The sequence below is a fragment of the Aotus nancymaae genome, unplaced genomic scaffold (genome assembly GCF_030222135.1).
Source record: "Aotus nancymaae isolate 86718 unplaced genomic scaffold, 86718_ANA_hifiasm-v0.15.2.pri h1tg000014l, whole genome shotgun sequence".
In the NCBI taxonomy this organism is placed as follows: Eukaryota; Metazoa; Chordata; class Mammalia; order Primates; family Aotidae; genus Aotus; species Aotus nancymaae.
In genome coordinates, this window is record NW_026988425.1 from 49,781,811 (window position 1) to 49,794,560 (window position 12,750).

Sequence of the window (12,750 nt, forward strand, 5' to 3'; positions counted from 1 at the left end):
TTTCTATTTGTCACATCTATTCTTTGGTCCCTTTTCCATGCCTTCTTTTGGATTAGTTGTGTTTTTTTTATTTTTAAGATGGGGTTTCGCTCTGTAAACCAGACTAGGGGCAGTGGCAGGAACACAGTTCACCACAGCCTTGGCTTCCTGGGCTTACATAATCCTGCTGCCTCAGCCTTCCAAGTAGCTGGGACTACAGGCATGTGCTACCAGACCTGGGTAATTTTTTTTTTTTTTTTTTCGGAGACAGGGTCTCATCATGTTGCCCAGGCTGTTCTCAAACTCCTGGGCTCAAGTGATCTTCCTACCTCGGCCTCCCAAAGTGCTAGGATCACAGGCCTGAGCCACCACAGCCAGGGTATCTTTAAAAGATTTTACCACCATTATTAGGTTATTAGCTCTATCTCAATTTTTTCGGTGGTTGCTCACTGGCAAACTATGTCTCATGGGCCAAATCTTGTCTGATGTCTGTTTTTGTAAACAGTTTCATTGAAACAATGCCACCACCCATGTGTTTACTTATTATCTATGGCTGCTTTCATAACATAACAGCAGAGTTGGGTAGCTGTAACAAAAACCATATAGCCGGCCAGGTGTGGTGGTTCATGACTGTAATCCCAGCACTTTGGGAGGCCGAGGTGGGCGGATCATGAGGTCAGGAGATCGAGACCATCCTGGCCAACATGGTGAAACCCCATCTCTAAAAAATAAAATTAAATTAAAATTAAAAATAAAACCATATAGCCTACAAAGCCTGAAATATTTATCATCTGAACCTTGACAGAAAAAATTTGCTGATCACTGCTCTATAGTTTAAGTTTAAAAATTAAGATCTTGTAACAGAATTGCTTAATTGTACTCCAAATATAAAGTGCCTCGAATACTGACTTAAAAAGTTTTTCCTCAGGAGATACAAAAGTAAATTCCTCAGATAATTACTCACATTGTTTTCTTGTTTCTTGTTGTTCTTCAAGAGTGTGATGATACAATTATGAATAAAAAAAGCAAGGGTAAGCACTCCAGTCAGCTGTGGAAACTGAAGTCTTATCTCTAGGAGAAAAATAAAAACAAAAACATTAAAACTGACAATTAGAAAATGAATATTAGTAACCAAAAGTTGATTAGTAAAAATCAGTTGTCACTGTTTTGTCCAGGGAATAAGAATATCAAAATGTCTTTACAAAGTTCCTCAAGGCTGGCATTATACTTGGGCAATGCACTCAAAAGGGGGAAAAAAGTACACTTTGGCTGGGCTCAGTGGCTTACGCCTGTATCATAGCACTTTGGGAGGCCAAGGTGGGCGGATCACCTGACGTCAGGAGTTTGAGACCAGCCTGGCCAACATGGCAAAACCTTGTCTCTACTAAAAATACAAAAATTAGCTGAGCGTGGTGTCAGGTGCCTGAAATCCCAGCTACTTGGGAGGTTGAGGCAGGAGAATCACTTGAACCTGAGAGGCAGAGGTTGTAATGAGCCAAGACTGCACACTACACTCCAGCTTGGGCAACAGAGCAAGACTCCACCTCGGAAAAAAAAAAAAGTATACTCTGCGCAGGCAGTTTATATCAATAATTCCTATTTGAGGTCATACAACTGGTATGGGGAAGGGTAGGATTCAAATTTAGGGTCTGTCTGACTTTAAAGTCCTTCATTTTTTTAATATTTGAATTTTCCAGAAAAGTACCTCTAAAAAAGGAAATATGAAAGGGAAATATGTCAGTGTCACTCTTTGACAAATCTAAAAAACATTATTTTAAAATATTAGAAATAAATGTCCACCTACAGGGAATTCATTAAATTGAGATACAGTTGTACAGTGGTATATGGTATCTAAAAATTATGTTGTAGAGGCAGTTTCTTTTTTTTTCCTATGATTGAAATAGCATACATACTGTGATTTTACCTTTATTTTTATTGTTTTATTTTTTTTTGAGATAGGGTCTCACTCTGTCACCCAGGCTGGAATGCAGTGGCACAAACATGGCTGACTACAGCCCCAACTTTCTGGACTCCAGTGATATTTCTACCTCAGCTTCCCTGGTAGCTAGGATTACAGGTGCATGCCACCAAGCTTAAAAAAATATTTTTGGAGAGACAGGGTCTCGCCATGTTGTCCAGGCTGGTCTTGAACTCCTGGGCTCAGGTAATCCTCTCACCACAGCCTTCCAAAGTGCTAGGATTACAGGCATGAGCCACTGTCCCCAGCCTACTTTAATTTTTCAAATATGTGTGTGTGTATAGATGTGTATATGCAAAGAAAAAAGACTGGAGGGGTATCCATAAAAATATAAATAGTGGTTATGTCAGGTTATGCAATTTAAATTACCCACTTACCTATAATCTCTAAATGTTCTGCAATAAACACATACGTTATTTTAAAGTGAGAATAAAATAACATTGCAAAAGCACTGCCAATTTCTGTTTTGAGGACTGCTAATAGAAGGAAAAAATTGATTTTATGTAGAATAAAACCATGATTTACTTGAAAATACTGCTGGTCTAGGCAAACCCATTTCAGGGGATTCCTTAGTGTAAAAAGTAGAAATGTATAAAAAGTCCACTGACTCTGCTATATTATTTTAGGAAATGAAGAGAAAACAAGAATCAAGCAGTAGCTCTAAAATAAAATAAATAAATCAAAATAAAATAAGATCTATTAGTTTTCAATATGTTCTTTTCAATTTAGCTGAATTTTCTGTCTCTCAGATTTCTATTACTTAGTTAAGATACCCTGCAAAGCAATTTGTTAGGTAATCCTTTTCTATCTTTTCTAATTAAGGCAAGTAAGACCACTGTTAGGTTTCTAACTTGTCACGTTACAGTGGGTAAATAGCTTTTTCCCCACTAACTAACAAAAGCTATCTTTTTGAGAAAATTTCTTGAAAACCTGAGATTCTTTTTAACAGCACTATTGAAATATAATTCATTTCACCCTTTTAAAGTGTATAACTAAACAGTTTTTAATTGAATAGTATATTCACAGAGTTGTACAACCATAACCACAACACTTCATTCCTTTTTTATTGTTGAATAATATCCCATTGTACAGATAGACCACATTTTGGCCAGGCACAGTGGCTCATACCTACAATCCCAGCACTTTAGAGGAAGCTGAGGCAGACGGATCACCTGAGGTCAGGAGTTTGAGACCAGCCTGGCCAACATGGTGAAACCTACTAAAAATATAAAATTAGCCAGGCATAGTGGTGTGCACCTGTAATCCCAGCTACTCAGAAGGCTGAGGCAGGAGAATCACTTGAACCTGGAAGGCAGAGGTGGCAGTGAGTTGAGATTGCGCCACTGCACTCCAGCCTGGGTGACAAAGTGAGACTCTGTCTCAAAAAAAAGAAAGAGATACCACATTTTATCCATTCGTTAGTGATAGACACTGGGCTGTTTCCACTTTCAGGCTATTATGAATAATGCTGCTATAAACATGTATATACAAGTTTTTGTGTGGAAAATACACTTGTTAAAAGATCACAGACATTAACACGATGATTGTTGCATAATATATTAAATAATAGATTCTTCACAAAATGGTTTTAAAGAAGCTCCAAACTTCTGATCATTTTCAAACTGCTTACTTTATTCCTTTGAAAAGGCATATCAAGAAAGAATGTAAGCAGGAAGAAGATAATTGCATTACATATATCTGAGAAAGGATTCATATCTGGAATGTATAAAGAACTCCTATAAATCAATAAGAAAAAAACCAGACAGTTAAATAGAAAAATAGAAGAAGCACTTCACAAAAGATGAAATCCAAATGGCCAGTGAACACATGAAAAGTTGCTAACTCGATAGCATGGGGAGAAATGCCAGATATAGGTGATGGGGAGGAAGGCAGCAAATCACACTGCTATGTGTGTTCCTAGCAACAATCTTGCATGTTCCTCACATGTACCCCAAAACCTAAAATGCAATTAAAAAAAAAAGAAAAGTTGCTAACTCCATTGACCATTACAGAAATGCAAATTAAAGCCATATTGTATGTTCCCAACAAAAAGGGGTGATGGATATCCCAATTACCCTGATTTGAACACTACACACTGCATAGAGGTATTAAAATATCACATGTACCCCCTCAAATATGTACAACTATTATATGTCAATTAAAATTTTTAATTAAAAAACATAAAACCTCTGGAATACACAAGATCCTTTAGGGTGTCAAAAGAAAAAAAAACAAACATAAAACCACAATGTAATCACACTATATATCCATCAGAAAGGCTAGATGAAAAACAGAAAATTCAAGTATTAGTGTACTATAACTTATATGAACTTCAACTTTCAAGTAAAAATGACAAAGGGCCCTGGTTACCACTAACTGCAAGAAACTCAAAATAATATCAATTATAGTTCTGTTTTTAACTTAATAGCATTTATAAAAATGCTCAGCATAAAAACATCATTACTTGTTTTAAAATAGCAAATAACAATGGTTAACTTAAGATCACAGTATTATAATTTATTATTTTGCCAAAACAGCTCACCTGGTACAAAAAATTCTGTTGGTATAAACCAATGAAATTCCAAATGAAATCCCAAGCGAACAGCCTTAAAGGTGACAAGGAAAATCAAATAAAGAACAGATACTGTGCCTGTGAGGAAAAAATTCAGAAACCATTTATTATCTTTGTGTGTTTTACAGATTATTTTAGAATCAGGCATTGTTTCCATAGTCTCGGCAAAGTATGGAAAATTGTTACCTGCATTGATTATCTCCACTAACACCCAGCTGGGATCTAAAGACTAGAAACAACCTACAGGAGTTACCAGATAAAACAACAACAAAACCCCTATGTAGCAGGCCTAAGAAGAACCAGATGGGCTGGGTGCAGTGGCTCACACCTGTAATCTCAGTACTCTGGGAGGCCGAGGCGGCTGGACAACCTGAGGTCAGGAGTTCGAGACCAGCCTGGCCAACATGTAGAAAGCTCATTTCTACTAAAAATACAAAAATTGGCCAGGCACAGTGGAATGTGCCTGTAATCCCACCTACTTGGGAGGCTGAGACAGGAGAATCACTTGAACTCAGGAGGCAGAGGTTGCAGTGAGCCAAGATTACACCACTGCACCCTAGCCTAGGCAACAGAGCGAGACTCCATCTCAAAGAAAAAAAAGAAAAGAAGAACAGATGAAGGTAGCTCATACATTGCTGAATGCAAAACTGCTTGATTTACTTATAAGTTGAGTTTAAGCAGAAGACATAAGGAAAGAGTCCATTATAAAATTGCAGGGTTACTTAGGATAGAAAAAACAACATGAAACTAACTTTTATTCATTGAATTGGAAGTGTTAGAGACTGTCACAATATTTAATGTGAGATGGTAAGAATGTAAAGTAAGAAAAGCAGTGAATGTGAATCAAAAGCTTATTTGAGAAAGATGAGAAGCCAAATAATACATGAACCATCCTGATCTACTATCTAGATGAGGTTTTGATTTAGCAAGTAGTAGCACTACTTGCTAGATGGAGATTCCAGACTCCATTCTCAGGTATTAAATACACGGTAAAGTGGGCATTCAGAATTTTTTAGTAGTGGAGAGGGTAGAAGATTATTCCTTTTAGGAAATTAAGTCTAGTCATTCCGGAGTAGAATCAGGAAACTTAGGAAGGCCTTAGATGCTAATTCCTCTAATGAAGCTATGGTTTTAAGAGAGAGGGAAAGTACCAAGGAAAAGAACAAAAGCAGAATATCCTTAAGGAGCTAGAGAATGAGTAATCAACCTGGTTGGAAGTCTGATGACTGTTGTGCTCAATTGAGCAAATCCTTCTGTAAGTTTATATTCTTTTGAAAGATCTGTTTCATAGAAAAGTTGGCAAGCAAATCAGGAAACCACGAATGAGCGATATAAGCTCTACTGTGGGTCTGGAGATTAGCTGATTCAGAAAGGATGAAAACAAGAGGCCAGAGCTTTTATAACCACAACTCTTCATCTTCTGTGTCTATGGCAGCTTACAGTGAATCCTGTTGTGAGGCAGACAGGCAAAGAGAAATATCTTTATCTTTTCCTTTGGTCTTCTGGAAACCTAGAAGTCACTTTCTTGCTCCTTGATAGGATGAGTAATCTATCTATTTTATACTCTAGGCTGCCTGCCAGAGATCACATCCACAGGGAGAAGGTAAAATTGTATGGTTTAAGTGGAGTTATCAATTCTTTATGATGGATATCCTTGTTTTTGCCAAGATCTGAACTTTCACTGGGGGCTTCCTTTTGCCATCTTAAGTGGGGTAAAAACATTCGTTTAGTGGTTTCTGAAAAGCAGGGCTCACAGAGAGAGGTCTGTTCCTTGAAGAAGGCAATAGTCTTCTAAGAAAAAAAAGCACTGAGGAAGAGAGCAAAAGCAGAATAAACCTAAGAAGCCTGAGATAGAGAGTAATCTCCCAAGTTCAAAGTCAGGTGATAATTCTGCATAATACTCTTAGAGACTGTAGGAAAAAACATTCCATAACCTTCCTTATAAGTTCTGTTTCCAACCCTTAGAATTGAGAATTCCTACAATATCCAATTTGGATCTCTCCTCCTGAAATTTTCATCTATTTCATCTAGTTGTATCCTCAGAGGAAATGAGGAAGAATTGTTCAGTAAGTTTAGAATGAGAAACCAAATAATTCATGTCTTTAAAAAAAAAAACAAAACAACAACCAAACCAAAAATGGTCATCTACACTTTTCTCCATGCCAAATTACACAAAAAAATACAAAAATCAGGTTATCATAAGAAGGAACAAATTGCTGGGCGTGGTGGCTCACGCCTGTAATCCCAGCATTTTGGGAGGCTGAGGCAGGTGGATCCCTGAGGTCAGGAGTTTGAGACCAGCCTGGACAACATGGTGAAAACTCGCCTCTACTAAAAACTACAAAATTAGCTGGTCATGGTGGCGCACACCTGTAATTCCAGCTACTTGGGAGGCTGGGGTGAGGTGAGATTGTGCCATTGCACTCCAGCCTGGCAAAAAGAGCAAAACTCGGAAAGGAAAGGAAAAAGCAAAGGAAAAAGGAAAAGAAAAAGGAAAGGAAAGGAAGGAAGGAAGGAAGGAAGGATGGAAGGGCAAACAAATTAAACACAAATGAACAGGCTTGGAAGGTAACTCCCCACTCAGACCATATTTCCCTAGACTCCACCACATATTCTATTACACAAAGTCTCCATAATTCAGTGCTACTACTTACCTAGGATATTAAATTTTGAAAAAAATGAAGGAGATTTGAAATTGAGCAGTGGAAGGAGAAGCCCTACAAGATAAAAGGGCACTGTCCTGGACTTATCCCACCACTTTTCAAATTGTTGGGCTCCTGTGTCATTGGCATAGAAAATCATAGAGCTGTTGTCAGGATGGCCTCCACTCCCGGCACTTGGACAAATCACTGCAATAGGAAAGCACCAGATTAGAGAAGACCACAAAAAATAAAAACAACAACAGAAAATGACTGCCCCTAGAGACAGACACTTGTTCTACCAACTTCAACTTTTCCTAGGAGCCTAAATATCTCCTTTCTGGAAAAAATAGAGGGTTAATTTGAGGAATATTAGGAATCCTTCACCTAAAAATAAATAAGGGTGAGGGAATCTTTAACATTTCTGATAGTATCTTTATTTTTATTTATTTATTTTTTGAGACAGAGTCACCCAGGCTGTAGTGCAGTGGCGTGATTTTGGCTCACTGCAACCTCCACCTCCTGGGTTCAAGCAAGTCTCTTGTCTCAGCCTCCCGAGTAGCTGGAACTACAGGCGCATATCACCATACCCAGCTATTTTTTGTATTTTTAGTAGAGACGGGATTTAGCCATGTTGGTCAAGCTGGTCTTGAACTCCTGACCTCAGGTGATCCTCCCACCTTGGACTCCCAAAGTGCTGGGATTATGCATGAGTTACCGTGCCCAGTCCTGAGATATTATCTTTAAACTCTACTAGAAACTACAAAAATATCCCACCAAATATCCCTTGGTTCCATTGCTAGAGAGAAAATATTGGGCTGGATGGTGTTAGGTCTTATTTATACAATAGTATAAAAAATATCATTTAGGGTGACTGTTTATTACATTAATAACCCATACAAAGGCCAAAGAGCAGGTTTCTTTTTAACAAGCAAAATCTATGGGTTTGGAATAAAAAGCAAACATCATTGAAACAGCTGCCACAGTATCATAATCACTGATAAAAACATAATAATCTTGAATCACAACAATCCAAAATAATTCTGGAAGTTAATCACATTTGATAAAAGACTAAGAGTCCAGATGGTATCCAGACAACTGGGAAGTCAGTAAAATGTATGTTTCTTTTTTTTTTTTTAAGACAGAGTCTCACTCTGTTGCCCAGGCTGGAGTGTGGTGGCATGATCTCGGCTTACTCCAACCTCCACCTCCCAGGTGAAGCGATTCTGCTACCTTAGCCTCCCGAGTAGCTGGGATTACAGGTGCATCCCACCATGCCTGGCTAATTTTTGGATTTTTGGTAGAGGCGGGGTTTCGCCATGCTGGCCAGGCTGGTCTCGAACTCCTGACCTCATGATCCGCCTGCCCTGGCCTCCCATAGTGCTGGGATTACAGGCATAAGCTGCTGCGCCCAGCCTATATGTGTTTCTTAAATACTGATCTATCAGTGGCAATTTCTTTGGTTATCAGGCAGAATACCAGCCATTCTCATTGTGTTTCTAATGTCACAATAGAGCTTTTGCTAATAATCAGCTCTTCGTAAGAATTTTCTTTCTCCTTAGTCAATGTTTTAGTGTGCTTTTTTCTTCTATGCTCTGGACAGAAATTTTCCTGTGCTAATTACAGTGGTTAAAAGCACAGGTTATGATAGCCAGGCTATGGCAGCTGGGCACAGTGGCTCATGCCTATAATCCCAGCACTTTGGGAGGCTGAGGCAGGAGGATCACTTGAAGCCAGGAGTTTGAGACTAGCCTAGAAAACATGGCAACCCTGACTCTACAAGAATAGCAAAATTTTGCTGGATGGGGCGTATAACTATAGTCCCAGTTACTTGGGAGGTGGAGGTGGGAGTATTGCTGAAACCCGAAGTACCAGGTTGCAGTGAGCTGTGATTATGCCACTGTAGGCCAGTCTAGACAACACAAAGAGAGCTTGTCTCCAAAACATAAGAAAGAAGAAAAAAAAGAGCACAGGCTGTGGAAGGTAATTGAATAATGAACCCCAACTTTGCCACTTAATAGTAAGGTGTCCTTGGATGAAATTAACTACTATGTACCCTGGTTTCTTCATCTGGAAAATGGAGTTGACAGTATCTACCATTTAGGGTTGCTGTAAAACATTTAATAGAATGCCTACACACAGGTATTCAATGAATGTTAGCTGTAATTTTTTTTTTTTGAGACCAGGTCTCTGTCGCCCAGGCTGGAGGGCAGTGGCATAACTATGGTATACTGTAGCCTCGACCACTCAGGCTCAAGCGATACTCCTGCCTCAGCGTCCTGAGTAGCACAGACTACAGGCACACGCCACTGTGTCTGGTTAATTAAAACTTTTTTTTATAGATGGGGTCTTGCTATGTTGCCCAGGCTGATCTCAAACTCCTAGGCTCAAGCAATCCTCCTGCCTCAGCCTCCCAAAGTGTTAGAATTAAAAGGGTGAGGCACCATGCCCAGCAGCTAAAATTTTTTACATTAACTGAAATGGATTGTTTCATACCCTCACTATTTACTGCACTGTTCAAAATAAACATTAGCAAAGAAATAAAGAAGTGCTGGATATAAGATATCACTATACAAAGTAATCTGACTTTGCTGATGGTGTTCTCTAAATCTTCAACATGACTGTGATATTAATATTTATTACCTTAATGATGAACTGACTCCCTACTGGAGGAGAAATACTGTTAAATTTAGATATTAGTAAACTAGTTTCATCAATTAATATCAGAATAGGTATAGCAAAATAATTTTCTCTTTAAATACAAGGATGTTATTTGGTCCTTTGAAAATTCTGAGGGATAGGGCACAAGATATTTTAGTATAATAATTCAAAGGTATATGTGTGTGTTTACAGGAATAAAAGCTAGTACTTCACTCACTCATTTTCTAGCATTAACAAAAGGCAGGTTTAATTAGGGGCAAAGTAAGACACTGAGTAGCAAACCTAGAATGTATACTTCATGAGAGGACAAACTTTTGCCTGTTCATTATTACATCCCCAGAGCCTAGAACAGTTCCTGACACATAGTAGGCTTAATACATGTATTTAATGAATTATCCTTTTTTTTTTTTTTTTGAGGCGGAGTTTCGCTTTTGTTGCCCAGGCTGGAGTGCAATGGTGTGATCTTGGCTCATTGCAACCTCCTCCTCCCAGGTTCAAGCGATTCTCCTGCCTCAACGTCCTGAGTAGCTGTGATTATAGGTATGCGCCACCATGCCCAGCTAATTTTGTATTTTTAGTAGAGATGGAGTTTCTTAATGTTGGTCAGGCTGCTCTCCAACTCCCGACCTCGGGTGATCTGCCCGCCTTGGCCTCCCAAAGTGCTGGGATTACAGGCGAGAGCCACCTCGCCTGGCCAAATAATTATCCTCTTAGTGATCAATGTGCACCTCCATCAACATAACATCAATTTAGTATCCCTGAAATCTAAATACATACAGCTTTAGGTGATGTTCAAGTTTAACAGCATAACTGCTACCAAGGATATATTAGTATTTATATTCACTTTCCCTGTAACTGCCATACTGGATTAAACCCATTGGCCACAGGGTTTTTTTTTTTTAATAAATAAAAACTTTTAAGAAATTAATTTCTTTTGGAGCCAAAGCTTCCATTTATTTTTCGTTACTAATGAAATTTATATTTAATTACTAACCTCTGTTTATTACTAGAAAATTAATCATTTTACAGGTTACCAATTTGTATAGCTTATATGTTAGTAACTAAAACAATACATCTCCAAAACTAAGTTAACAAACTGAGAACTATGCTTCTAGACCTCTGATATAATTAATAGTGATATAGGTTCTTGAAAATATTGATTATTCACAGGCAAATATGGATACTGTAGATAAAATTGTGAGTTGTATAATACGAACTAAATGTTGCCTAGCTCACATTAATACAACCTCTTGCCTGGCTTACATTAACACAGCCTTTTGGAGGGTCTTTTTTTTAAAACTCACTAATTACCAACAATTTAGCAGCAGCTCAGTAAACACAATAATTTTCTGCTAATCATTTACCTAAAATAAGGCCACATGTTCTACCTTAAATCTTTTGGGAGCAAGGTGGAGAGTAAAGAAACAAACAACATCCCAAACTACTTACCAGGGTTGCTATTATTGGTACTCAGTATAGTGTCTGTGTCATTAATGTGATGAATAAAATCTAAAAATGAAGGAAAAAACATAGTTTAACACTGAATGAAAGATACTAAATCTATTATCCTTTAAGGCCTTTTAGTTATAAGAATCTTTTAATATCTGTGTAGTAATCTAGTCCACTGAACCAAGACTACTTCACTGTTTAACATAGCTCCACCTTCTACAGTTTTCTTCACTTATAGGAATGATAATTTAATGGCTTCACAGTTCTACTGTGGAAAACTGAATTAATATAGTTTAAACCTCCAGAATAAAGATATGTCCGTTTTTTCTTATACTCACACTAAAATTACATCTCAGAGTACAGTTCTAACGTGTGCAAAAAGGGGAAACCAACACTCATACACAGCTAATCTTACCTAGAAAATCACTTAAAGTTTTTTTACAAAGTACAATACATAGTTTTATAGATCTAAGGCTATCTATGAATTGTTATACACATCAGAACCACTAACCACTGAGTTAGACTAAAGGAAGTAACAAAGAATAAAGCACATGCAGATGGCTGAGCATTCATATCATTCTACAGTGAAGGAGAGATTAGGCAGAGAATATGCTTACTTGATAGCCTGAGGGGGTTTACTTTATTCTGTTTGATATTCACCTGCTATAACCTTAGTAAACATTAATAAAAGTATTTGTTGTGAAACTTGAATAAGATGGTAAAAGGTGCTGGGTTAGGTTTTAAGTCATGAAAGTAAGTTAAATATCTACTCATCTTCTCTGTATGTTTCTCAAGATAAAAGAAACAGTGTAGTACTCTGGGTTTTTACAATATCTCCAATGATTTAAGATTGAAATTTGTGAATCTTCGTGTAATTTCTTGATGGCAAAGACTTACAATAAGGCTAGTAAAATCTTGACACAAAGCATACTGGGTTAAATAGCATTCCCCTTACTCCAAATTTATTTCCACTAGAAACCTCAGAATGTGACCTTATTTAAAAACAGAATCTTTGTAGATATAACCAAGTTAAGAGGAGGTCATAATGGATTAGGATGGGCCCTAAAGCCAATGACTAATGTCTTTCATTTTATTATATTTTTATTTTAGTTATTTTTTTTTTTTTGACAGTCTTGCTGTTGCCAGGCTGAAGTACAGTGGCATGATCTCAGCTCATGGCAACCTCTACCTCCTGGGTTCAAGCAATTCTCCTGCCTCAGCCTCCCAAGTAACTGGGATTACAGGCGCCCGCCAGCATGCCTGGCTAATTTTTCTATTTTTAGTAGAGATGGGGTTTCACCATTTTGGCCAGGCTGGTCTCGAACTCCTGACCTCAGGTGATCTACCCATCTCGGCCTCCCAGAGTGCTGGGATTACAGGCGTGAACCACCATGCCCGGCCCAATGACTGATGTATTTATAGGAAGAGGGAAATTTGGACACAGACATACAGAGGTAAGAGGGCCATGTGAA

At 38.1% G+C, this 12,750-nt stretch overlaps 1 protein-coding gene across 5 annotated transcripts in view; it reads right to left on the reverse strand.

The window, feature by feature from the left end:
* SLC38A9 (solute carrier family 38 member 9) overlaps positions 1 to 12,750 on the reverse strand; it is an 80,578-nt gene that overhangs the window by 17,835 nt on the left and 49,993 nt on the right. For all 5 annotated transcript variants that reach the window (XR_010342588.1, XM_012457300.2, XM_012457301.2 and 2 more), the window contains 4 exons: positions 11,279 to 11,338; positions 7,184 to 7,378; positions 4,500 to 4,607; positions 944 to 1,050 (listed from right to left, as the gene is read on the reverse strand). Coding sequence is in view for 4 of the 5 variants with exons in the window: in XM_012457300.2 (XP_012312723.1) it covers positions 944 to 1,050; positions 4,500 to 4,607; positions 7,184 to 7,378; positions 11,279 to 11,338 (470 nt within the window). In the remaining variant the exon portion in view is untranslated. The remainder of the gene's footprint in view (positions 1 to 943; positions 1,051 to 4,499; positions 4,608 to 7,183; positions 7,379 to 11,278; positions 11,339 to 12,750) is intronic.